Genomic DNA, 27,752 nt, shown 5'->3' with positions numbered 1-27,752 from the left:
TGGAACCTTTCCATTTATTAGCCAAGGTAGGTTTGCGCAATCTGAGAAGCAGGAGAACATTTTTAAAAAAATACAATGTAATGTTCCTGCCTGAAGGGAGACAGAGAGCAGGTCATGCACCCACCCACCCACATCGTTGACGTCACATGCTTTGGGCGCGATTGTGATTCCTCCATTTTGTCAGTAGCAAACAAAGTAAGAGAAAGTGGTGGATCACGAAGGTCAGCCGGTTGGTAAAAATGGGTCCCAGGAAGAAAAGTTTGAAAAATACTAATCGAGTGGGAGTGCAGCAGCGAAGGTTTACCGGACTAATTTGTGGGATGGCTTACTGATGTATGAGGAGAGATTGAATCGGTTAGGATTGTATGCTGGAGTTCAGAAGAATTAGGGGAAAATCTCCTAGAAACCTAGAAAATTCTAACAGGACTAGACAGGGTAAATGCAGGAAGGATGTTCCCGATGGTGGATGTATCCAGAACCAGGGGTCACGGTCAGAGGATACGGAGTAAACCATTTGGGACAGATATGGAGAAAACTCTTCACCCAGAAAGTGGTCGGCCTCTCAAATTTGTTACCAAGGAAGTAGTTGAGGCCAAAACATTGTATATTTTCAAGAAGCAGTTAGATATAGCACTTAGGCTGAAGGGGATCCAAGGATATGGGGGGAAAGCGGGATCAGGCTATTGAGTTGAATGATCAGCTATGATAATGAATGGTGGAGCAGGCTCGAAGGGCCGAATGGTCACTTCCTCCTATTTTCTATGTTAATACTTGCCGATCGAGAGCAGTTGGCCCTGCGACATGGAGAGGAAACCCCTCGGGTTTTGTTGGACTTTCAAACATACCCCTGCCTCTTTGGCCATGATTCACCCAACCCCTCCTCCCCCACAGTTGGCAAAAAGCTGACTGCCTCACAATATAACCCATAACTCGGGCCTTAATTATGAAAGTCAGCTGCCAACCTCTGTCAAGTGGACAGCCGGAGCCACCTTTCACTGCCTACCATTCGAAAGTTACTGTGGAAAGGACAGTATTGGGGACACATTCTGTTGAGGTTCTCCATTTTCTTCGTGGCCACCTTGCCTTTGTTTTGCCAACCAGGGGTTGGTAAAACTATGCCCAGCATTTCAAATCAGTGACGTTTTGTCAGAGCTCTCGATGTTTGTGATCCACATTAACTTCCTCCCACTCCTTTTCTACCCCCATCAGCATATCCTCCATTTCTCCTTCATATGTTAATCTAGAAGCGTCTCAAATGGAACAATGCCGATCATCTCAACTCCTTTTACTGAATTCCACATCCAAATCATGCTCTGGGTCAACAAAATTATGTTGCATTCCTTATTAGATTTAATTGACTGTCCTATTTATAGCCCCTAGTCCGGTCCCTCAAGTCCTACAGATTTCCATCGGTCTTTTCTATCTTTCCTGCGAGCTCTGCCTCTCCATTCTGGTATTCCTATAAATCTTTTTTGCACCATTCCCAGCACCTCTAAATTATTTCTATAATATGGCAACCAGAACTGCTCATAATGCTCACAGATGTCCAATGTTCAACCTAAATCTAATATACTCTGCTTTTCACTTCTATCCCTATTCCCTCTCGTGATGTACCTCTGCTTTGCTTTTTTTATTCACCTGAGGTGCTACTTATGATTTATGTGTCTGTGCACCCAGGCCCCTCTGCTCCATTGCTCGGTTACTTTTCCAGAGTATGGCCTCCTTATTCTTCTTACCAAAATGTACCACATCACACTTGTCGACATCGAAGTTCATTGATGCCCTCTGTATTAATGACACCCATCAGATTGGTGTAATCTTTATAATTTCAACTCCCACATCCCAAGTCATTTATGTAAATGGTTTCAGCACCTATCTTTTTTTAACTGCATTTTACCTTATAACAATCTTTGAGTTGACATTTAATCCCCTACTGTATGCTGTTTTGTTGCCAGCTTGATAGCCACTCTGCTGCTTCTTCCCTGATTACACATGCTCTTGAATTTTAAAAATCCAGATAACCAGTAGCATGTTGGAGGTTTTTATTTTAACTTTGCTATTTTACCCATCCAGCTGCTTTACAGTGTTTCGATTAAATCAAATGTGTGTACAAACAAATGTTTTATTCATATTCTTCATCTGGGATGTACAGCGCTGTAGCTTTTGTTCAGTTTATCCAAACATGCTAAACTAAGCTAAGATTTTTAAAATAATATGTTTAAATAGGAATGGATTTTTAAAATAATATGATTGTACTAGTCTTTTCTGAGTCAGTGATTAATATTATATATTTACTGTCATCTGTTGGGATGGGGGTGATCAGAGGAGGTTGGTTTGCATCTGCAGTGTTTTGCTGAATTTCTGGTCTGAATTGTTTAATGGAGATGCCAAACAGAGGCTTGTTGCTTTGCTGGTTGGAAGAGTCTCCTGGGCTTTTTTAAAAAAGGATTGTCCACCTTGCTGAACTGGAAGCCTTCAAGAACAATAGTGCCCATTATTTTAGAAACTACTTGGCCTCTGAAAATGATTGCATTGTTAAAGAGTCAATCAATTGTACATTCCAAAAGTTAAAAGCTGGTGCAATTTTGCACTGTTAAGCACTTACTATAATTTGGCTCTCATTAATTTGCTAAGAGAGCCCACTTCAAATTATATGGTCTAAGGATATTGAGCCCTGTTAAGATCTAATGACAGATATCAAAACCATTGCTCTTGTCTTTTCATGTTCTGCTCTTTCACTTTTCAGAAACAGGCACAATGTGAATTAGATGCAGTTTTTAAACATTGCTGATGGTTATTTGTTTAATAGTGGTGAAGTATTAACTAGCTTCCACAGTTGCTTATAAACGAGCCAGGTTGGACCAGTAACTTGTATTTGGTTAGGGCCTTCCCTTGACCTAGGATCTTCACATTGACTGAGAGATCTGTTATTGGCAGATCCAGGGTGGCTGGGATCAGCAACTCCGTATCATGCAATACAATCCAGTCGAGCCCCAAAGCTCTACGTTGCCTTAGCAATCTTATCAACTATGAAAAGTTTGTTTTGTGGATTAATTTTATATATGCTTTCACAAGTTTTAATTTTCATTATTTGCTCTCTTTAGAGAAAGTTCCACTGTGCAAATCTAACTTGGTGGCCTCCATGGGTATATTCTTTGTATGATGCAGTGAGTATGAATCTCAGTTTCCTTCATGGACTTTTGTAATCGAAATGACAGATGTCAATATTGCAAAGTGGAATGCTGTTTCATTTTAGTTACCGATTGTTGGCGTGGAGAATCTCTAGATCAGATATATACAGTGTAAAGTTCCCATCAAGGCCACCTCCTGTGCTGTAAGTTTCTTTTAAGTTTCTGTCTGTCTTCACGTCCTGCGGCAGCTTTGTGTTTTTACTCGCGTCAGCCATCTGCGTGTGATTACTGTGAGGTTGTTGTTACGTTGAATCAAGTTAAAATATTCTGAAATAATTTCATACGCTGCAGCCAACCAAATGAGGAGATCCATCCTATTATTCTGAGCAGGGTCCAAAGATGTCTTGCAGGTAAAGGATCTGTGTGCTTAAGGCAATGATGTTATCTGCAAGCCACATTAATATTTGGAACAGGTTGAATTGACCAAATTATCTTTTTCATGTCTCTCATTTTCACATGTTCATATTGAAACCTAGTAGAGGCTCTTGAGGTGAGCTGCAAGAATGTTTCAAAGAATTTATCTTTGACTCCACTAGATGGGAGCAGAAACTGTCCCATCTTTGAGCACCTGACTGATCTGAAAGACTGAGTCTGGTCCTCACATTTAGCTGAGACCAAAAAATAACCTTTGGACTTTATCTCCAATATATGGTTGCACCATGGACATTGTTTTCACTGTCCAAGAGATGTGACCTTGCTGCCTTCCTGAGCCCTGATTCTACTGCCACCTGATGCATCCGAATAGGCCATACAACTGAACCCTATTATGTTATTTTCATTGTCTGTAGAAAGAGAAAGAAAGGCTAAAAGAAGCATAAGTAGTCAAAAAGAAAGATAGTAAGGTACAGTAATGAAAGCAGATAGAAGAGGTGGAAAACAGAAAGAAATTAATTTGGAGAGATTGTGAAGTCAGCCTGAAATGAAGGCAAAGAGAACAATTTAGCATTTAGAGATAATTTTTTGCAATATGAGAGGTCTGCGTTGAAATTATGGTGTGTACACCCTTACTCAGCTATTCACTGTACAAGAGGATCTGGCCCATTGTTGTAAAATTTTAATCGCCTTTGTGCTCACAGAATTTATTTTTTTGTTATTTAATATTATTTGCTGTAATATTCTGGTGCTATGTAGCTGGGAGTTATGATAAGAATGGTAGTTTTAGAGAATTAAATTGCTGGTAAATTGCAAATTGCTGGTGCAAATTTGAAAATTCTCCGGATTTAAAAATCCGGTGGTAAAAACCTAATGGGACCAGCCAGGGGAGTAAATTAGGGCAGTTAGTCAACTGGTTCGGACCATCTTCTTTAAGCAGTAAAAGCTGAGGCTATAAAAACAATGTCTCTCACAGTGCATTTTGCTCTGAGTGCTGAGAGTTAAGGTAAGAGTGAGAGTTTTGGGAAGTGGGAGATTGTGATTTAAAAAGAGCAGGAGCAGAGATTTAAAAAGAGCGGGAGCTGAGAGTCAGCGTGGAAATTAAAAAAGAGCGAAAACTGAGAATCAGCAAAGATTTAAAAATAGTGGGAGCTGAGAGTCAACGGAGGTTTAAAAAAGCGGGACTGAGAGTCAGCGGAGATTTAAAAAGAGTGGGGCTGAGAGTCAGAGCGGACGTTTAAAAAAGAGCGGGAGCTGAGAGTCAACGGAGGTTTAAAAAAGCGGGACTGAGAGTCAGCGGAGATTTTAAAAGAGTGGGAGCTGAGCGGCAGAGCAGAGATTTAAAAAAAGAACAAGCGTTCAGAGTCAGAATGGAGATCTAAAAAGAGCGGGAGCTGAGAGTCAGAGCAGCGATTTAAAAATGCCTGACTAATCTTATTGAATTTTTTGAAGAGGTGACAAAGGGAGTGGACAGGAGAATATCTATGGATATATGAACTTCCAGAAGGAATTTGATAAAATCCCACATAAAAGACTTAACCATGGTGGAAGCCCACAAAGTTGAGGACAAATTATTGATATGGTTAGGAAATTGGTTAAGTGGAAGGCGACAGAGAGTGGGGATAATGGGTAATTACTCTGCAGGAGGTGACTAGTGGGGATCTGTGTTGGGGCTTCAGTTATTTACATTATTCATTAATGACATGGATGATGGCATAGCAAGTCATATATCCAAATTTGCTGCTGATACAAAGTTAGGTGGCATTGGTAGACAGCCTAGATGATGACATAAAATTGCAAGAAGATATTGACAGACTGGATGTATGGGCAAAATTGTGGCAGATGTTAATTCAATGTAAGCAAGTGTGAGTTTATTAATTTTGGACCGAAAAAGGATAGAGCAGGGTACTTTCTAAATGGAAAGAGGTTAGGTACAGTGGATGCCCAAAGAGACTTGGCGGTTCAGGTGCACAGATCCTTAAACTGACAGGAACAAGGGCAGGAAATAATCAAAAAGCTGAATGGAATGATAGCTTTTATATGTAGAGGACTGGAGTATGAAGACACAGAAGTTATGGTGCAGCTATACAAAACCCTGGTTAGACTCCACTTGGAGTGCTGTGAGCAGATCTGGGCTCCACACCTTAGGAAGGATATTGTGGCGTTCGAGGGAGTTCAACATAGGTTTACAAAAATGATACCTGGACGACAGGACTTCAGTTGCGTGGAGAGATTACACAGATTAAGCCTGTTTTGCTCGAATTGAGTAGGTTATGAGGTGAGCTGATCAAAGTAATCAAGATGTTAGCAGGGAAAGACAGGGTAGATAAAGATAAACAATTTCCGCTGGTAGGAGATTTTAAAACAGGAGGTATAGTCCAAAAATTAGGGCTACAGCGTTCAGGAGCGATGTTAGGAAGAATGTCTTCACTCCAAGGATGGTAGAGGTTTGGAATTCTCCCCCTCAAACAGCAGTTGAAGCTGGACCAGTTAGTTTTAAACCTGAAGTAAATAGATTTTTGTTAAGCAAAGATATTAAGGGATGGGCCAAAGGCAGGTGTATGGAGTTCGGTCACAGATCAGCCATGATCTCACTGAATGGTGGAACAGGCTCAAGGGGCTGAATGGCCTACTCTTGTTCCTGTGTTCCAGAGGCCTGTTGGGGAACAACATCTTCGCATGGGGTCAACTCTTTCAAGATGAGATGGGAGAAGAGAAGAACAGGGAAACTGTTTTTTGCCAGAAAGCTTGTTCCCTTGCAGCAAGAAGGACATAGAACAATTGTTGTAAAATGCCTCCGAGAAAATGAATAAAACTGTTGGAAGGGGATAATTCAAATAGTGTTCATTAAAATATCAGTTGTGTAAAGCATTTTCTAAAGTGTGACCAATGATCTTTTGGTGCATGTAGTTTTTTTACTTCTGTCCACATATAGGAAATATTAATGGAAAGAATGAAAGTACAACTCCGTGAGTGGGATGAAAATCTCAAGGATGATTCACTTCCCTCAAACCCTGTAGGTAAGAATTAAATGTCACTTTGTTTTGCATAAAAAGCTCAGTGTTAGTTTTATCCTCCAGCTTCAAAAGCTTGTCTTCTGTAATGCAAATCTGATTGCAGTTTATTGTTAAAAGTAACTTAGTTCAAAGTATTTAACAGCATGTTGAGAGGATTAATATTGTGGTTAAAAACTTCAGTTTAAACAGTAGAACAAACTGAAATGAACATACTGCTGTAGTTGCTTCCATTAGGACCTTCCAATAATTATCCAGTCTAGATTATTTAAATTTGAATGCATTGAGAAGATAAAAGGACTTTGGGGATGGAGGAGAGAGAATTTGCTGTCATTTCATCAACAGAAATGATTAATTACTGTGTTTAGATTTTTCTTACAGAGTTGCTGCCTGTTTACCTATTGATGATGGCTTAAGAATCGATCTTCTAAAAATCGGTAGTGCCATTCAGCGGCTGCGTTGTGAATTGGATCTGATGGACAAAGTAAGTGCAAGAAGTTTGAATTTTACTGTAATGAACCATAATTATGCATTTAAATCTGTCTTCCTAGTAATTTGTGCTGTATTACACCAGCTACAGAAACCAAATAAACAATTCCAACTGTCTCGTTAAAAACTTCAAAAACGCTTCAGCCCTTCAACTGATCTCACTGTTGTAACCAATGTCCATTCAGAAAAGGCTGAGTTTGGTGATGCCACAGCTGCAGAGGGTACACTCTCCACACGTAGTTAAATGCCAGTGACATCACTTGGAGCAATGTCCCAGGCAGCTGCCTGCATCAAAAAATAGCAGGAAAAAAACTAAACCAGAAAAGAATTATATCTGGAACTCGAAGCTGCAAACAATACTATATCCTCTTTTTTTAATGCTTTTTAAAAAATAAACATGGACAGCTTGCTGCTCTACTCCATATCAAGGGGGAGGCAGTGACAAAGTGGTAATGTTCCTGGATTAATAATTCAGAGGCCCTGGCTCATGCTCTGGGGACACGGATTCAAATCCCACCACAGCAGTTGCAATTTAAATTCAATTGATAAAATCTGAAATTAAATCAAATCTAATCTAAGTAATGGTAAATACCAAAGGAAGGACATTTGACATCCTTAACTGTGTGGCCTACCTTGACTATTAACTGTCATCCAAAATGGCGTAGCAAACCACTCAGTTCAAGGGCAATTAGTGTTGGGAAACGAATGCCCACATCCCATAAAATAAATATTTTTTAAAAATCTAATCCCTGTTATATTTTTCCTGGGACTGTGTGATGGGACAATGTACAGGGCTGTTACAAAGAACAATACTGCACAGACCCTTTGGCCCTGTAAGCTCTACTGGTCATGATACCACCCTTGACCAAAACCCTCAGCACTTCCTAGTGCCATACCCCTCTAGCTCTATTTCCTCGGTATCTGATCAGTGCTGGAAATGGATAGTGAGTGAGAGGTGGTGGAGGGAAGGGAGCGGGGCAAGAGAGTTGGGAAGGGATCAGTGAACAAGAGGCAACAAGGGCTCATGCCAGTGGTGCATTAGACAGGCAGTGGAGGAAGAGGAGAATGGCTGCGCGACGCAAAGAGGGCTTAGCACAGTGGCGCACTGGATACCACAGGTACAAACCATGGCACCATCTGATGGGAGCATACCAATGATGTCAGTTGTCAAATGGTGGTGGATACAGTGCAGACCACGTGCAACCGATTTCTTGTCACCTAGCCAGTGGGCATCAGGAGTTGGTGTTAAAAAATCAGATTACCAAAATAATGTAATCAGGAACTGTTTTGGATCATATGGGAAATAGTCAGTTAGGCCTGCTGGTGCTCCTTTCTAGAGTCAAAAGAGTTGCAGTTTTCAGAAGAAGGGAGAAATTTTTTATGCACTGGGGTATGTCGCACAAGTACCAGGAATTGCCATACCGTAGTAAATATGCAGATTGGGTGCAGTCCTTCTGTAATGTTTTTGTCAAATATGCTAACAAGTAAAATCTCCATTGTGTATCTGTAATTATTTTTTCATTTACAGTGTACGTCTCTTTGTTGTAAAAGATGTTACCACACAGAAATAACCACCAAAAATGATATTTTCAGGTACGTTTCCCTTTTGATGCAGTCATGGTAGGATTTTAATTTCATTACAAGGACTAAGATCCTAGTGTGTTAGTAATGTGAAAAACACCCAGAGCAGCTGGATTGAAGTTATGATTATGCAGAAGGAGGAATGTTGATAAATGTTGAAGTCTGAATGTTAGATATGTTTCATTATTTTACTCATGGTCTCAGTGCAATTTTTGATACTAATGCAATTACTAAAACTTCCATCATCACATTCCAAAGGGTCAAAGATGACCCCATTTCCAATAACCTGTAATCCATCCACAAATTAAATTTGTAATACATCCCATTTCTCTTCACATCATTACTAGACCAAATAATTCCCCAATATTGCCAACACTAGCTATCTCATATTCTGCAAAATTTCAGGGCCAGCCCTAGTACAAAAGCCAGAATCATATCCAGTTTTTACCAATGATGGGAAAAATCATGGAATTCAAATCCCGAAACCAGTTTAGAAATGAAAATCTTTTAAACATGTTCAGTCAACGTAAATTAATGTTGAAGTTATTCCCTACCAGGCATAATTGCCTCCTAATTGATGTTTAGTTAGGATGTCGGTATTACTTCAATCTAATGAGGATGGCCATTTTGTTCTAGATCACGTGAAAGTAGGAACAGGAGTATGCCATTCAGTCTCTTGAGTCTGTTTCCCCATTCAGTTTTTAATCATGGTCGACATTCACCCAACGTTATCAATGTGCCTTTGCTCTTTATCCCCTTGATACTCTTCCTCGCCTGACAGAAATTGACAATCTCAGTCTTAAATGTCAAATTTTGCTTTAAAATATTTTTATTGCAAAAAAATGTTTTTATTATTACAAAATAACTCCACATTAACCAACAAGTATGTACAGGTACAGTACAAGAAATCCCTTTCAAAAAAATTAACAACCCCCCCTAACCCCCTCTTTCTTGTGGAGAGTGTTCCAAACTTCCATTAGAGTTTTATTCTTTCCTCATTTCACTCCTAAATAACATTACTATATATATTCCTTTTATTCTGGATTTCTGCTTAAGGAGAAATGATCCTTTCAATCTGCTGTATCAAATGCTCTTTGGTTAAACACCTTGATGAGATCACTCCTCAACCTTCTTAACTCAAAACCGGGTTTATGCAACCTGTCCTCATAATTTAATTACTTAAACCCTAACATTCTGGTGAATCTGTGCAGCACTCGCTTCCAAGGCTAATACATCCTTTCTGAGGTGCGATGTTCAAAACTGAATGCACTTTTCCAGCGAGAATTTAACCAAGACTATATAACTGAAACATTACTCCATCGCTTTTAATTCCAACATGCCTGAGATGAAGGCCAAATACTCTTAGATTTTTTCATTACGTTCTGTACCTGTTCATTAGCTTTTAGTGATTTGTCAATCACCATTAACAATCCAATTTTTCCCACCCAAATTGGGTGACCTCCCACAGAGAACTCCCATCTGCCATTGTTTTTTCCACTCACTTGGATTGTCCATTCTTTTGTAACTTTCTGGCCTCATTTGAACACTTATTGTGACTCCTAATTTAGTTTTGTCTAAATTTTTTCATGTATCCACGTTACTGATATATATGGTGAAAAGCTGAACCAATTATTGTAGAAGCTGAATTACATCTGGGGTTGTATGCTTTTATTGGTTTGCATTGTTATTCGCTGCTTGACTAGTTCTTATCCACTTTTTTTTTAAAGTTTATCCTTGTATGGACCCATGGCTGCGTATGTGAATCCTCACGGTTATGTACATGAAACTCTCACCGTATATAAAGCTAACAACCTGAACTTAATTGGTCGACCATCAACTCAACATAGCTGGTTCCCTGGGTAATCTCTTGGTTAATTATGTTCTTTACAATGTCAATGCCATTTATTGCCTGCTGGATTGAAGTTGGTGAAATGCACAGTGTCCCTGTTCTTCTCTGTCTAATTTACTTTGATGATTCTACTAAGTATCGCGACGGCACACCACCATTTGATAGTATTGACAATATTCCATTATGTAGCACTGAAAATATATTTGACTTGTTCTGCAGAGCTCTAATCAAAAGAATTGCACTTATTTAAATACTGGTGTTTATTCATATTGAGCTGGCAATGAGTTTCTGCAGGGCTTGGAAATTGCAACAAATACAGCATTGAAGAAAGTAAACTTTTGGGTTACTAAAGTGGAATAAGGTCCTGAACCACTTGTATTTACCGTGACTCAGTATGTGACATGCGTAGTAAATGGAGGATTCAGTATCTGAATAAGGACACATTTAATTCTTAACGACCTCTACAAGAGTTTGTTCAGCACTGACATACTTGCCGACAGTCATGCCGCTGACCGGGGTGCTTCTGCCAGGGCTTGGGGGGCGGGGGAGTAGTGAGCTGGGGTGGATGGGGATGCAACACCATTGCCGCAGCCAGTAGGGCAGCCAACCTGGTGCCGTAGGTCGTACAGTGACAAACCCCCCCCCCCCCCCCCCCCCCCCCCCCCCCCGGCTTGGGTGCCCTCTGGCCTCAGCTGTATGGCCGCTCCAGCACAGCCAGTGCCATCTTTTCAGCCGCGATCGGTGTGTGCCTGGGGGTGTATAGTTTAAGCACAGCTGCAGCTTGTCAGCCCTCCAAGTGCCCATTATGGAACCGGCGATTCCCGCACCGTTTTTCATGGGTTTTGCTGGTGTTCCACGCAGCACGGTGCTAGCCCCTCACGGAATCAGTGACGGCGAGGCGCCAATTTTTCTGACGTGGAATTCCACGGATTATCCTTTGGCGTTAGCATTTAGACTCAGAAACGGAGAATCCAGCCCATGAACTGTAACTGGAAACCTCACAAATGCCTATTTTGATTTGTATCTGCAAATGATTCACTTAGAGATTTCTCATCTTATTTTGGTGCAAACTATTTTGCAGGTTTGCATGGACAATAGCCCAGTGCCGTACCTGTGGAAGTCATATGGGCTGGAAGTTTACAGCAACTAAGAAAGATATGTTGCCCCAGAGGTTTTGGGGATTAACGCGATCAGCTTTGCAACCCAGGATTCCAGAACTGGATGATGAAAATCAGCAGGCAGGATGCTGGCGACCATGTCTCTAATACACATGCACGTGTGCGCACACATATATATACAATAGTATATGTATGAATATTTGGATGTGTATGTAAATATGAATGAAAGTGAATAGCACTGTAGTTACTTGTGCCAAAGGTGAAATCTCTTCTGCTAATCACGGTTATTCAATAAAATAACAAGCTGTGAGTGGCAGGCACAACATGGCTCTGGATCTGATTTCAAAATCATTCAGATTTAAATTCAAATAAATGACCTAGCACTATTTGAAATATGCTTGCACAATTTCATTAATTGCAAAATTACAATATTATTGTAGGCCAACTACCAGATCAGATGCGATGATTTAATAAATGCAGACTTTGGGGGGAATTAGTACAATGGACATTATTGCACTGCGGGGTAAATTGTACTTTATATTAAGGATGGTGAAATTCTCAAATGTACCATGGAAGATTAACTTTACCTGTTAGGGTAGGGCTGTTCACCATCATTACTTTGTCCTTCAGGTTTGTGTATCATGTATGCCTTTTTTTAATGGGGTGATATTTCAAGCTTCTAGTTGCAGCAGTTGATTTTGTTTTGAAGTTGTGGGTTATTCATTGAAATAGTTTTTCAAGGGTACTCGAGCAAAACTTTACCATTGTATGAATAACCATCTCCCAGACTCTTGCTTCGCATCAATTGGCTTCTTGACTTAGAGCAGCAATTTAATTGCATTCCCAAGAATGGATGCTGTAAGTAGATGTTGCATTGCCTTACTCCCCACCCACTGCTCTTGGAAATGTACAAATGGGAAGCTGAGCATTAAATTCTGAGCTGTTCATTTTACAAATTTGCAGTCCTGGTCAGAGGCCACCTTGTGTGCTGACCGTGTATGTCTTTAATTTGGGTGCAAGGTCCCCTGATTCTCCATCCATCTATATTAGTGAAGTATGAGGCGTGTTCACTTACTAATTCAAGATATGTACTACCGATGGGTGAGTTTTTGTGTTGGTAGTAATTGCTGAAATCACCCCCATCAATTCAGTATCTATCCTTGATAGTGACAGCAATCCAATTAGGAGGACATAGTATTTGAATTTTGCATAGGTGGTAATGAATAAGTCTATTGAGAATTGCCTTCCGGTGTTCTTTTAAGATGCTCACTGACTTCCAGAATTTTATATTTAAAATATTAATGGTTTATAGCAAGAAAACATTAAGCAGTCCAGTTATGCCTTTTGATAATCATTTTGCATAAATCTGGGTGCTGACCTGTAACAAGATTATTGTAGCAACTTGATGAATGCTTCATTTGTAATTTTGTTCAATAAATCTGCAGTTATTGGTCTGCTGAAGCTGTTGCAAAAATTGTCATCTGCTGTAAGCATTTCAAGGTAGTAAGTGTAATATATTAGAGCAGAATTTGGTAAAATGCTGTAGTGATGTGATCAACTTGTTAATAAGGCACTACAGTGCTGTTCTGTGTCTTCTTTCGTTCTGGCAAATTACTTAGTTTCTAAGTAGGTAGTGTTCCAATGCATAGGATTTATTTTTCTTGGAAACAGTCTGTAAATAATAGAATTTACTGCTTGTTTAGTAATTGAGAATCATTGCGTTGAAAGCATTGTGTTAATTGCAGGTGTTCTGAGAAGCAGTCCTCTTTTCAGTAATGCTGGCTTGTTCTTACCTTTTTTCTGTTGAAACAAAGAAATTATATTCTTTACAAAGCAATTAAAAATGAATGGCAATACAACTGAAACCATTGAAGAGATTTTGGAGACCTCACGTTTAACAATATTTTGCAGTGTTCTTTATGATAACCTACTTCCATAATTTTGTTTAACAAACAAATTAAAGTATTAATGTTTTATAACGAGGAAAGATCTGTAGTACAATTTTGCTTTTTGTTAAATTCAATTGGCAAAATATATAATTTTTTAAATGTAGACCAAAAGGTGATTTAAATCTTACTATATTCTTGGAAGACAAGTTGAATTTCAAATCATTTTCAAAGCAATGCTGATAATTATGGCACCACCTAAAATCTAAACATTCCATAATGAGATCCAATATATCGAAAATGCAAAGTGCAAGTCTCATTTATGGCATGAGTGAAAAGCACAAGTGCAGCATTTAATATCTGTTACAATGCACAATTTTATCATTTGGTAGAACTAACAAAATTCTTTTTTTGTGATGATGTTTGTTTGTTTATGATGCTGAGGGCTCCTGCACAGATGCTGGACCCTCGTCTGTTGTCGTGACCACTCGAGGTGTAGATGTTACTGACTAGAGGGTCTGAGGCACCACTGCCCATACCAGGAGCATCTTCAAATGAGCCCCCAGATGTAGAAGGCAGCTGTTTTCCTTAATGAGGCAAACTTTGAACTGCCCAGTTGACCTGAGAAACATGAAGACCTGGAGCAGCACTCCTGACCTGAACAGATTCGTCAATCACCCATTCATGGGGTACACATAGAATTTGACAGCTCCGCCTTCAACTTCAGTCCTTCAACTCGCTGCAGCTATTGCAAGTTTCGTGTTGCTACTAAATACAGAGGCACATGAGGCTGGATTACCCGCCAGTGGGATGCTCTATTTTACCAGCAGCCTGGGGGATTCCCAACAATGGGGGATGTCCCACAATGGGAAACCCCATTGACCAGCCAGCGAAACGGAGCATTCCGCCAGTGTGCTGAACCAGAAATCTGTCCATTATCAGTCTGCGTCGTGGCATTGGCCTGGTCTCCCACCATCCTCCAACTGTCAGTGGCTTTGAATGTTAAGGCTTCTGTCAGCTGTTTGGTCCTGTCTGCTGTGCTCAACAGCTGTTTGTGCAAATTTAAGCACGCACACGTACCCACAGATCTGAGAGCATCTGCACTAGTGGAGGGTGTTGAGGATAGTTGAGACTGCACAATCTGAGGATCTGTCTTTTCAGTTGTCTGTGACCTGAACGAGAGAACACAGAGATTGAAGCATTAAGGGTTTCTCATTGTGTCATTCCAACCATCCTGACTGGAGCTCCATGTATTTGAGTGTGCCAGATGCACATTTGTGCTCCTGCACTCATTCACTCCCTTTTTTGTATTGACACTCCTTTGCCATCAGTGACAGAGCGACTGCCCTATTTCTGTGCCGCTTTAATGGGGATCATGATGGACCTTTACAGCACACTTCTATCTGTCTAAGCTCACCGCATTAGAGGGGCCATCTTCTGCAAGTAGAAAATTAAACTTATGCTCATTTCTGGGGAAACAAGCGAACATCTATGAAGTACCCTAACAGTCCATGACTGTGAAACACAGGATTCTCCATACAGCTGCTCTTGGGGGACCATATGGGAGGAGGGCAATGATGATAGTTGGGCACCTGTTGCTGAGAGACAGTCATGTTTCTAAAGGATATGCTGCTGCCTAGTCCCTTTGCCAAAAACTGATACATCATTCCCTTGCCATCAAATGCACATACTCATGCTGCCATTTGCAAGACCCATGGGGAAAAGAGGTATGGAGTACTCACATTGGCGGACTGATTAAGGTCATTAACACACTTGCAGCACTGGATCCAGGTTTTTGGATGGCTTCCGCTTCATCGGCCTTGCTTGATTGGGTGAGCTAGTCTACTCTTCCTGGGTAAGAGGACATCCTATCTTGACTTTGCAAGCTGTAGGTAACCTAGAGCGAGTGGTCACTAAACTGTGGGGCTACCAAGGGTTTTTGGCTATTGTGATTAATCTTGAACAGTAGATATCATAGAATTTGCAGTGCAGAAGGATGCCATTCGGCCCATCGAGTCTTTGAAAGAGCACCCCACCCAAGCCCACATCTCCACCCTATCCCTATAACCCAGTAACCCCACCCAACACTAAGGGCAATTTAGCATAGCCAATCCACCTAACCTCCACATTTTTGGACTGTGGGAGGAAACTAGAGCACACACGGGGAGAATGTGCAGACTCTGCACAGACGGTGACCCAAGCCGGGAATCGACCTGGGACCCTGGAGCTGTGAAGCAATTGTTAACCACTATGCTACCGTGCTGCCCTTGTCTGGTGACATTAATGTTGTAATGTTTTTCTTCTGTGCATCGATGTAACCTTAATTGATTCTTTTAGTCTGACGAAGATTGTGAAAGAGTTTAAGCTCTTCGTAGGCTCCTGGTTCTCCCTGTAACTGCGACCAAGACCCCAGACCAGTTCCAACAAAATACCAGCTCCCAGTCTATTTACTATCTAGGAATGTAGGTAATCATCTTGGCCCTATTGTCCAGCTTCTCATCATTATCTTGGGCTTATTGCAGTGATAAGTCAGCTGACAAGAATCTCTCATCTTGTGCCCTCAGCAGCCACTAAATAGAGTTAGCAAAGCTGTACCCTGGCATATACCCTAAATCCAACTGGGAATGAACACCTTTAACAATTTCATGACTTCTAGCTACTGTACAGATTCATAGCCATTTCGAAGTAACGGTTTGGATTTTTAATGAGATTAAACCTAATCCTATCTAAAAATGAGTATAGGGGTCTTTGAGGGTGAGGAAATAACTTCTTAATCCTTACAAAGCAGCAACCACAGCATTATTTTTGATCATTCATGCTAAATTTTTAAACTACTCCCTAGTTTTCAAATCTACCAAACACTAACTCGAATTGCTGTCAATGAGAAAACACCAGGAATTAGCTTCTAACACTCGTGTAGTTTATAACTAATGTAATGAGTTCGAGGTAATCTTTTTATCTCAACCATTCACCATTCTTTTATGGCCAAAATTTACGACCAGTGAGACTTTGTCTACAGGGTAACATTTACGGTCAAAATTTACGACCAGTGAGACTTTGTCTACAGGGTAGCATTTACTTGAATGCAGTTGTCAATACTGCCATTTAACACCACTTTGAATCTAAGGCAACCTCTACGCATACTGCCTTAGATCAATTTTTAATGGTGTTATTCTAATATGCCTATTTGTGTCTATTTATTCCCTTAAACTGGGGTTTCTCAAACTGGATTCTATGGAGCCCGGGGGGTCCCATTGGATACATCCAGGGATTTCGCGGTAGGCCAGGCTAATGTATAAAACTTGAAAAATGCTATCAAGCTGCTTGTCCAATTAGAGGCTGGTTTCTACATGGGTTGGCTACACGCTTAATTAATGCAGTGAGAAGCCATCCTCTGGAGGACCTGGAAAGAGTGGGAGAGTAAGTCCTCACAGATCCGGGCCAGGGTGAGAGTGAGGAAGAGAATGGACACAGAGTGAGGTAAGGCAGCAGCCATGTGGTAGGAGCAGAATCCTTAATGGAGCAAGAAAGACAGCAGGAATTGGGGTGGATTGGGAAGTGGTCATGAAGCGAGAGGCAGCAAATTTGGTGGGTGGGATGAAGCAGACTTGGAGTGAGGGAGGGGAGTGTGCATGTTTGAGACAAAAAGAATGTATGTGTGTATGATATGAGAATCCAGCTCCAGCAGTACTGCAAACATTAAATTTGAGCAAAAGAAGCAGCAACATGGCTCCTATTAAAATGACCAAACGGTAAGTGGCTGGATTATCTGTTCCTGACACTTAAGTGTTGACACCGGGTCAGGATTCATGGACTTGCACAACAACAAAACTGTTGCCGCACCTGGACCGAGGCAACAACTGTGGAGGGGCTACCACTGTCTCCATGTGGAACACAATGGATTCCAATGAGAAACAGTGCCGGATTCACGATTGACATTCAGGATTGGCATTTGCACACCTCACTTCACACACATACTCAACTCGACCAACAAGGTTGCACTGGATCATCCCATCCCACTGATGGGTTAGCTGGGGCCAGAGAGCACCTAGGGGGGTGCCCTTGGGGCAGACCCATATGACCTATGATCCTAGGTAATGGACAGTCAGTGGTGCGCGCAGCTACATGCTTGCCTCGCAGGCCACGGCAATGTGGTTCTGTAGCCACTGAAGTTGGCCATTCCCTAAATGCAAAATGGGGGAACGCAAAGCTTACAGGTTAAAATGGACAATATAAACAGCACAAGCAGGCTGCACCAAGCCAATGTGTATTCTGTCTGCTAAGAGAGCAGACAGCACCAAAATGAACATTCCGCATACTAATGAGGCAATCTCCGGGATAGTTAACAGAGTAATGGAACGATCCCAGGGACAATGGACACAAATGGGGACGTGATTGCAACAGTGTATGGGAAACCAGACACCCCGGCACCAGCGGGGTTCTAAAACAAAGCACCTGAAGGCCCGCCCAGTAGCCAAGGAACAGCCTCAGTATTGGGGGGATTCAAACATATCGATTGGGAAGAGACCCAATCGATTCCCAGCAGGAAAAGGGTCCGCCCAAAAGGGCGCGAAGCCCTGGGACCTATAAAAGACAGGTCCCACACTTAGTTCGTTCTCCTTAACCAGCCCTCGTCTCTGGACCAGCATCTCGACCAGCTTTGGCCAAGAAGACCTTGAACGAGAGAGAGGAGAGGTTTGGGACAGCAGCCGCCAGCAAGTAAGTGTCTCACAAAGATCGCTACCAGAGATAGCCACTCCTGACCCCTTTTTAACCCGTACCAACCTGAAGTCTGCAGACCAGAGCAGAGCAAGAGGCCTTGTCCCCTGATCCGGCAGTTCCCTTCGAGATAAGTATTGGTTTATTTAGTGGTAGGAATAGTTTAATCGGGTTAGGTACGTTTTGGCACAGCCATTTGGGCGCGGCCGTTGTGGCGCGGCCGTTTTGGCGCCAGCCGTTTTGCCGCTGGCTGGTTTGGCGCCGGACGTTTTGGCGCCAAAATAACATTTCTTTATTTGTGAATTAGCCTCAGGTGAGTTGGCTGCTGGTGCGGGTGCGTTGAGTTGGGTGCTGGTGCGTTCTATCACCATCTTTTTATATATTTTTTAACTAAACCAATTCGCATACCCATATGATGGCTGAGGCAGTATCAACGAAACGTGGTAAAGAAAAATTTGTTCATAACGGATTCCTTTACGTCTTTGACAAAACAAGCAAAGGTGACAGCGAAGTGAAATTTTGGCGTTGTGAGCAAAAAAACCGGTGCAAAGCACGTCTCCATACTAAAGCTGCAAACGTGGTGAGGCAGCTGAACAGCCATTCGCATGATGCTTCTGCTGCACAAGTAGAGGTTGCACTCGTGAAAACTAAAATAAAAAAGAGAGCACAGGAAACCCTTGAGGCACCGACTGTAGTTGTTAATGAATGTTTGACAGACATATCCCAAGCTAGTCTACCAGCCATTCCTAATATATCTGCTTTGAGGAGAATGATAAGCAGAAAGCGTAATTATGTATTGAACACCCCCACCAATCCAAGTGATTTACAACAATTGATTGTGCCAGAATGCTACAGGATATATGTCCCTCAACCAGGAGTGGAAGAAAATGTTTTACTTTGTGATAGCGGACCAGGTCACGACCGGATATTAATCTTCGGAAGACAGAGCTGGCTACAGCACTTAGTGACATCTGATATGTGGTTTGCAGATGGCACATTCAGTATTGCTCCCAGCCTCTTTTCTCAGATATATGTAATTATGGTAAAAAAACACGGAGGAGTTACTCCTACGGTTTATGCTCTTTTGCCCAACAAGTAACGCACCACATATGCGAGAATGTTCGCATTATTGAAAGAAATCGAACCCAACTTGAAGAATACATGAAAGTGTTCTTAAATTTGAAAATTTGAGTACTTGAGAAGCCTTGCTCATAATCACCAAATGAACTAAACTAAATGAACTAACTTAAGGTTTTTAAATTTACTTGCAACAATTTGCAACAAGTTACTAGCCACAAAAACTAAAAGAATTTCTGTCGTCTGCGCCCAAACGGCCGCGCCAAATTGGCTGCGCCCAATTGTCCCATGGCGCCCAAACGGCTGCGTCCAAACGGCCGCGCCCAATTGTCCCATCCCCAGTTTAATCCTCTTAGCGTGTGCATGGGTAGTATTATAATTGTATTATAATAAACTCAGTTGTTTGAATCTACTAATTGGTATATGGTTTTATTGCTTTGAACTTAACCTTGAAACTTGTGGCGGTATCTTAACGATACCTGGCGACTCCAGACCTAAGTTACGAAACAGAGCCAAATTGAGTGTTAAGCACACTCACCCAGAACGAGCAACAGTTCCATGCCTGTCCTGAACCCAACAGCCCACCTCCTGCTACTCCTCCTGGCCCTGGCAGAAGCCCCCCCCCCCCCCCTCCCCAAGCCAGCAGCTTAGTTGTGAGCAAACTATGGCACTGTTGGACACTCCATACCCCCTCTCTCCCCTCAGCAGCCATGGCACCTGTTTCACGGTTTTTAAAAGCACAAGTGAACATCGCCATTGGGAATTCGCTCTAGTGGAGGCGGAAAACCACGGAGGCCCCAGTGAATACCGGGTCAGGATCACTAATGATATGCCAACGGCATTTACTGTACAGGCATTCTGGAACGCATTGACACTGCTGTCAAGGCACCAGAGAAATGCGATTTGATGTGAAACCACCTCCCGCCACGATTTTGCCGTCAGAAACAGATTCTCTTCCCAATTGCGTTTCCTAATTCCAGCGTCAGCTTGAGCTCAAGACTTAAGTACTTTGTTGAATAAGAAAACTTTTTAATTATAAAAAATGTATACATAAAATAGAAAAAATATATAAAACTTTTTGTACCTAGCTATTGTACAAAGTCAATCATTTTGTTGTGGTTTATCTCTTCAACGCAATAAGAATCGTTGAGGGGTTCCAACAATACTCTTAGGAGTAGATGAGGGTCTGTGGCTGGAAATGTTTGGGAAATCCTGCTTTAAAAATTACATTAATTACTTTCACATTGATGTAATATTTGCTCACAGACTTTTATGTTTCTTCACCTGATGTTCTTCCCAAATAGTGCTCAGGTAAATTGTGTTCTGTTTTTCCTGCAAGTGAAGAATAGCGAATAACAGTCTTGCCACCCTTTCAATCCAAAATAAAATAACTCCATGCAGGTTAGAATTTAATCAGCTATCAACCAAGTTTCTGATTGGGAAATAAAAAGTGCTTTCGACTGTTAGTGGCACTGAAAGAAACAATAAGGGACCCGAAGGGAACAATCTGGCCCATGGGCTCTCATTTTTTTTACATTCCTTTACATAGTAAACAAGAATTCCTCAAGTCCCTTCGATTTTTGCAATTTTAATTTATATTTCATGTGATCCTCTTAGCTCATTGACAAGGTCATAAGCTCATGCAAGGCTCTAGAGTTCTCTAGCATTTTCTAGTTCTTGTTTCAATCCCTTGTTCTCTGTAAAATACTGTGTCCTATATTGTCTGCTGATTCCCTAAGCCTTGGCTGCGGCAATGGCTACCAGTTGAGGTTGATTCAAAATGATCAATTCCTTCATTATTTATTCATTGTAGATGTGTAATCTCATGCTGCGCTTGTGAAATCATTGATTCTATTTTTGCCTAAGCGTGCAAAAGTGAATCGAGCATCCTACCACATGTGCTGTTACACATAATGCTACATTTTCCTCATTCGCCAAATTTCTATGTGGGTCATCAGTCATGTACAACTGCATCTGTTTAGTTTATTACAGTGGCCATTGCATCACTACTGGCTCTATCAATCAGCTTTTTAAGAGCTTGTCAGACAGGAACCTGTGGTGAATGTATTTACTAACCATGCACCACTGTATTACATTGTATCATGCTGTTGTCTATGTGGGCTCCACCTATGGACCATTGTACTGTACTACTCGGAATGTATCATGTTGGTGCCCTTGTGGACTCCGCCCCTGACTCCGCCCCCTTGAGGGGAGGTATAAAGAGCAGCTGCCCTGTAGGCGGCTCTCACTTGCAGAGTAGTCATAGGCAGACACTGTTCTAGTCGATTAAAGCCACTGTTCACTTCAACTCTCTGTCTCGCGTGAATTGATTGTCGCATCAGAACCATGGTTACTTGAATGACTGGATGGTAAATCTGACAAACCTCCCGTAACGATTTCTTACCCAAACATAATAGATGCAAAATATCATACAGGAAGGAGTGTTGCTAGTCAGATTCGGGCACTGGTCACTAATGTTAAGACTATTTAAATCTGATACCAAACATGTTTGCTGCATTAACTGTTAATGTGCTCGACCAAGCCCATCCTAACACAATATAAACAGATTATGCGGGGAAATAAATGCAGTTGCCATGGTTTTCATGTGAGTGGAACCATAATTTTCATTGATGTAGTAACCTTGACTCGCTACAAATTGTGAAGAAAAGCTCCAAACTTTTATAGGCCTCTAGTCATTCACATTGTTCACTGGTGGGCCAGAAAGCAAGTATGCCATTCATGCTCCCCCCCACTGCCCCCCGCGTGTCTCGGCTCAGTCTTTGCCGCAATCAAGAAGCTAATAAGCTGCTATCTTTAAGCTATGATATCCAAAAAAACAGATCAGGATTGATTAGCAATCACAACTGAAATCACTATTCTTTTTCCCTCTTCGAAGGTCATTTGCCGTTGGAACTCTCTTCTCCAGAGCGCGCTGGAGGCAGGGTCAATGGTATATTTTTAAGGCAGAGATGGATAGATACTTCACTAACAAGGGAAGTCACAGGTTAATGCAGGTAGGCGGAATATGGTGTTGAAACCACAATCAGATAAACCATGATCTTACTGAATGAGGGCGCAGGCTCACGGAGCTGATTGGCCTACTCCTGCTCCTAATTCATATGTTATCATTTCTTACAAATGAATTGAAAGTGGTGAAACGTGTTTTAGCAAATTAAGGGATTGACAAAAGTTTCTTAATATCTGGATAACCTTCAAATAAATCAATGCAAGAGGAGGCGATTCGGCCCACCCAGTCTGCCCTGGCCCTCTGAAAGAGTACCCTACCAACCCCCTCCCATCCCAGTAACCCCACCTTTGGGCACGAAGGGGCAATTTAGCATAGCCAATCCCCTAACCTGTACATCTTTGGACTGTGGGAGGAAACCACACAAGCACGGGGACAAGTGCAAACTCCACACAGTCAGCCAAGGCCGGAATTGAACCTGGGTCCCTGGTGCTGTGAGGCAGTAGTGCTAACCAGATAGAGGAGAGAAAAGCAGTTTGGGGAAAGAGCTTGTAGCACGGGGGACCACCGCGCTAATCCCGCCCATAACGGACTCTGATTTGTTTTGGTTAGATTATGCCCATAGGCTTTCAAGCAAAATGATTAAGTCCAGTTCCCTTCCCAATGTAAATTCTGAGGCAAGGTCCTTCATTGCGCAAGTGAGAGATGGGTTCCCTCTGGTCTTCGTATCTCAGACTGACCTGCTGAGCATCCCTTGTTTATTAATAAGGTATTGGTTCTCTCCCTAGCTAGTTGCAGCCATGTGATGACAATATTGATGCATTCCATTGTCCACACAGTGTATTGATGCCAATAAAATTCTCGCACAATGAGGGAATGTTTTATATGCCATCAATATTCGAGATATGATTATCCTCCTGAATGACTTCATATCAAATTCTATCTTCATGGAGCCAACAAGTCTAACAGACATTGTTATTTTTTAATCTCTGCCGTGAAATGGTGATGGAGTGGGCAGCACTGTAGTGCTGTGGTTAGCACTGCTGCCTCACGGCACCGAGGTCCCAGGTTCTATCCCAGCTCTGGGTCACTGTCCGTGTGGAGTTTGCACATTCTCCCCGTGTTTGCATGGGTTTCGCCCCCACCTCCCAAAGATGTGCAAGATAGGTGGATTGGCCACACTAAAATTGCCTCTGAATTGGAAAAAATGAATTGGGTACTCTAAATTTAAAAAAAGAAAATGGTGATGGATAATTCATCAGTGCCTGGGGAGGCTATTTGCATTTTAAGTAACTTCCCAGAGATATGTTACAACATATCTGCCTCTTCTTTGAATTCAACCATAGATTGAATTTATACCCTGGAGGATGATCAAAGGCATGGGGTTAAAATGTTCCTTGACCACTGGTCACAGGTCTTTGAGTCGGGTACCTCCAGGGATGTGAGGTTCCTTATTAAATTATCGGTTTAGGATCCACAAATTGTCACCTTGTGCTTGTCTTCCCCGGTGATCTTGTTCGCAGTGAAGAAATAGCGGAGTCATTCGATGTACTGGGTCCAGTCTTCAGTCAATTGGTCAAATGCGTCTAGTTTACCAATAATAGGCATTTTCACTTACATTTTGGGTGTCAAGTTTTCATGGTTCTTGACTCTTGTTGGTCTTTTTTACCCCATATGTTTCTTCTTTCCCCCCTCGAAACATGAAGTACTGCCGACTGTGATCGAACTTTTTACCTCGTCACCAATGTGGTGGCTCGTGACAACTTAAGAGGCTTCCAGCAGTAAAAAAGGGGTTTATTAACGATGAGTAAAGGCTGGTACGTATAGAGGCCTAGAATAGAAGAGGATGGGTCTTAGATCCAGCTCCAGGGTCCACAGTATCCAGGCCTCTGCTCCCAGGACCCCATGCTAACTCGCTACTGGCCGGGGTCACATGCTCCCGCACGATTGGCCACGGGCCGACCACATGCGATGTCAGGTCCATCCCCTTAAAGGGGCACGTGCCACCATTGATATATAAATTATTTTGAAATGCAACTTTTAGGAAAAAAACACTTCTGAACACAAGCACAGTTTTTTCCATAGAACCATAGTATTTACAGTGCAGAAGGAGGCTATTTGGCCCATCGAGTCTGCACCAGCTCTTGGAAAGGGCACTCTACTTAAGCCCATGCCTCCGCCCTATCCCCATAACCCAGTAACCCCACCTAACCTTTTTGGACAGTAAGGGCAATTTATCATGGCCAATCCACCTAACCTGCTCATCTTTGGACTGTGGGAAGAAACCAGAGCACCCGGAGGAAACCCACGCAGACACGGGGAGAATGTGCAGACTCCGCACAGATTGTGACCCAAGCCATGAATCAAACCTGGGATGCTGAAGTTATGAAGCAACTGTGCTAACCACTGTGCTACCATCCAGATCTATTAGTGCCCAAAGTGGAACCCCCATACCAATTTGTTTTAAATAAACGGACATAGCTCCATTCCAACAGGGCTGCATTTTGATATTTGTACAACAAAGTCAAAGGACAGTTAAGATTAACGTATTGCCGTGGTTTTTGTTCATTTTTCAGTGCCTGTCGATCTTTTTATCAAAGGCGTTTTTTAAGGAAGAAAAGATGATTACCTTGTTTATTTGGAGGGGGAAGGTGCCCAGGATTAGGCAGAGAGGATGGCAATCAGGGAGTTTGGGTCCCCCGAATTTACTGTATTATTAGTGGACGGCGAACGCCGAAAAGGTGCGGGACTGGGTGAGAGGGGGGACTCTCAGTGGGTTAGAATGGAGGAGAGTATAAGCAGGGGGTCGGGGCTGAGGGCATTGGCAACAGTGGTGCTCTCGATTGCCTGATTGCTCTCTGATGCGGGAAATACTCAGAGAGTCTGGTGGTAGTGGCGATGCTCAGGATCTGGAGGCAGTTGCGGCAGCACTTTAGGTTGTAGGTGGGATCAAGGGAAATGCCGATTCAAGGGAATCATAGATTTGATCCTGGGAGGTGGGATGGGAACGTGGGAAGTGGGAAGAAAGGGGAGTTAGGGTATTAAAGGATTTGTTTCTGGGAGGCCAGTTTGCGAAGATGGAGGAGCTGAAGAAGAAATACGTGTTGGGGCAAGGGGAGATGTTTAGATATATGCAGGTCCGAAATTTTGCCAGGAAGGAGGTACAGATTTTCCGACTACACCGGCCCCATATTGTTGGAAGAGATATTGATGGTGGGATGATTGGAGAAAGGGGTGGTGTCATCGATGTACAGGGCTATTCTGGGAGAAGATAAGGTATCACTGGATGGGATTAAGGCAAAGTGGGAGGAAGAGTTGGGAGAGGGCATGGAGGAGAGGTTGTGGTGTGAGGTGCTTCGGAGGGTGAATGCCTCAACTTTGTGCACAAGGTTGGGGCTGATAGAGTTGAAGGTGGTGCATAGGGCGCACCTCACAAGGACAAGGATGAGCCAACCTTTTAAGGAGGCGATGGATATTAGTGAACGCTGTGGGGACGGGCCAGCAAATCACGTTCATATGTTTTGGTCCTGCCCAAAACTGGAGGGATATCGGAGAGAGGTCTTTAAGGTAATCTCAAGGGTGGTGCATGTGAGACTCAAATCAGGTCCCCTAGAAGCCATATTCGGGTGTCAAATCGTCTGGGGTTGAAAGCGGGTGAGGAGGCAGATATCTTAGCCTTCGCATCACTGATTGATCGAAGACCAATTCTACTGGGGTGGAGGTCGGCTTCTCCACCCTGTGCCTCAGCGTAGCGGGGGACCTGCTGGAGTTCCTAACACTCAAGAAAGTAAAGTTCGTGTTGAGGGGAAGGATGGAAGGGTTCTACAACTCATTGCCTTGTTCGTGCATTTTCACGAATTGGATGACATTGAACAATAGGGGGGGTGGGGTTGGGGGCAGTGGTTGGAATGTATAAATTAATGATGATTCTTTTTCATTGGTGTTTTGTATTCAAAATGTTGGGAGCTGTTTGAGGATGGGTGGGATGAGGGGATTGTTGGCTAGTGATTGCCATTGTATTTGTTGTTAGTGTTAATTATTTCTTGTTGTAAATATGATGAAAATGTGAAAAAGGAGGAGAATAAAAGTATTTATAAAAAAAACAAGGTCAAAGGACAAACAGTATCCATGAAAACAGGCATTTTGTCAATTGTGTTTATAACCATTGGAAGCAAATCCACTAGTAAAATGAATTATGTATGAGAGTTGGGACGTGTATGTTCAACTCTGGGCTACCGATAGTGGAAGCAAAAGATGGTCAGCTCAGGCTTCTAAGCTGAATTTTCAGGTTCAAAACATTGCAAGGAAACAACCTGCATTGCAATTTCTGATAATTGTGTTATAGGCTGGGGCTGACTGAAAATGTTCAATTTTTTTAATATAAATTTTGGACACCCAATATTTTTTTTTCCAATTAAGGGACAATTTAGAGTGGCCAATCCACCTAACCTGCACATCTTTGGGTTGTGGGGGTGAAACCCACGCAGACATGGGGAGAATGTGCAAACTCCACACGGGCAGTGACCCAGGGTCGGGATTCGAACCCGGGTCCTCAGCGCCGCAGTCCCAGTGCTATCCACTGCGCGACATGCTACCCCTGAAAATGTTTAATGATGCACATGAAACTATATGCAATAAATTCATCTTTCACAAAATGTTATACTTTAAGAAAATGAGTAGCCATTTCTCATAAGTGTCCTCAGCAAGAGAGTAATAAATTATACCATAGTACTGGCTGCAATTTGTATATTCTGCAGCTTTATTATTCATGGCCTGGAACGGAATGGTCTGACTATCTCTCATGTACAGCATCTTTTTGCCTCAGTTGTTTTGGTCACATCTGCTGGAGTTAATCTCACATTTGAGGAAGAAGGATTTACATGTACCATCCATGTTATTTTTCAATCTTGCACTGAAAATAAACTAGGTATCTGCAAGATATCATTATCTGTTTAATGCACAGCGGAAACTGCCATAAATCACATTCCTGTGAAATAAGATTGTCTTGGTTTTCATCACACCTGCAGAAGCAGTGATAAGAGTGTTTCAAAAAGGTCCATAAATAAACTGACATACCACAAAAATCCATATTGCTTTTATTTAATAAACATCTCTTTTTGTTACTACTCTTCACATAATCTACTAACAGAATTTGCGTAACACAGGACAGTTGGCGGATAAATCAAGTGAAGAAATTGCTGCACCAAGTAATAAAAGTTTCTGAATGTCCAAACGCAAAATATTTCAATCTAAAGCATTCGTCTGTGATAGAATTGTCAGAAATTGACGTGGAATTTAAAGCTTCATCGCAGGATTTTGAAACGGAAAATCCAGCTTTAAGCCCATCCTGATTGACTTACTGCAACATGCTTTCTCCTTTGAGGGGGATGTAGTGATCTCTGTAGGTGTTAACAAGGGGTTAATGGGTAAATAGCAGCACCACAGGGCCGGACCAACGGGGTATAAAAAGCAGCCACACTTGGCTCTCTCG

At 42.2% G+C, this 27,752-nt stretch overlaps 1 protein-coding gene across 2 annotated transcripts in view; it reads left to right on the top strand.

Moving 5' to 3' along the window:
* The window catches only part of crbn (cereblon), a 32,250-nt gene extending 18,649 nt beyond the window's left edge, over window positions 1-13,601 (top strand). Inside the window, exons 6-11 of one of the 2 annotated variants that reach the window (XM_038810706.1) lie at window positions 3,105-3,167; window positions 6,499-6,583; window positions 6,946-7,061; window positions 8,595-8,659; window positions 10,375-10,506; window positions 11,578-13,601. In XM_038810706.1, coding sequence (XP_038666634.1) covers window positions 3,105-3,167; window positions 6,499-6,583; window positions 6,946-7,061; window positions 8,595-8,659; window positions 10,375-10,506; window positions 11,578-11,761 — 645 coding nt within the window. In that variant the 3' untranslated portion in view covers window positions 11,762-13,601. The remainder of the gene's footprint in view (window positions 1-3,104; window positions 3,168-6,498; window positions 6,584-6,945; window positions 7,062-8,594; window positions 8,660-10,374; window positions 10,507-11,577) is intronic. The other variant, XM_038810705.1, reaches the window with a different exon arrangement.
* The last annotated feature ends 14,151 nt before the right edge of the window (window positions 13,602-27,752 follow it).

The sequence above is a fragment of the Scyliorhinus canicula genome, chromosome 11 (assembly GCF_902713615.1).
Source record: "Scyliorhinus canicula chromosome 11, sScyCan1.1, whole genome shotgun sequence".
NCBI classification, from domain to species: domain Eukaryota; kingdom Metazoa; phylum Chordata; class Chondrichthyes; order Carcharhiniformes; family Scyliorhinidae; genus Scyliorhinus; species Scyliorhinus canicula.
Note: the sequence above shows the minus strand (reverse complement) of the source record. Positions and strands in the feature narration are given on the sequence as shown.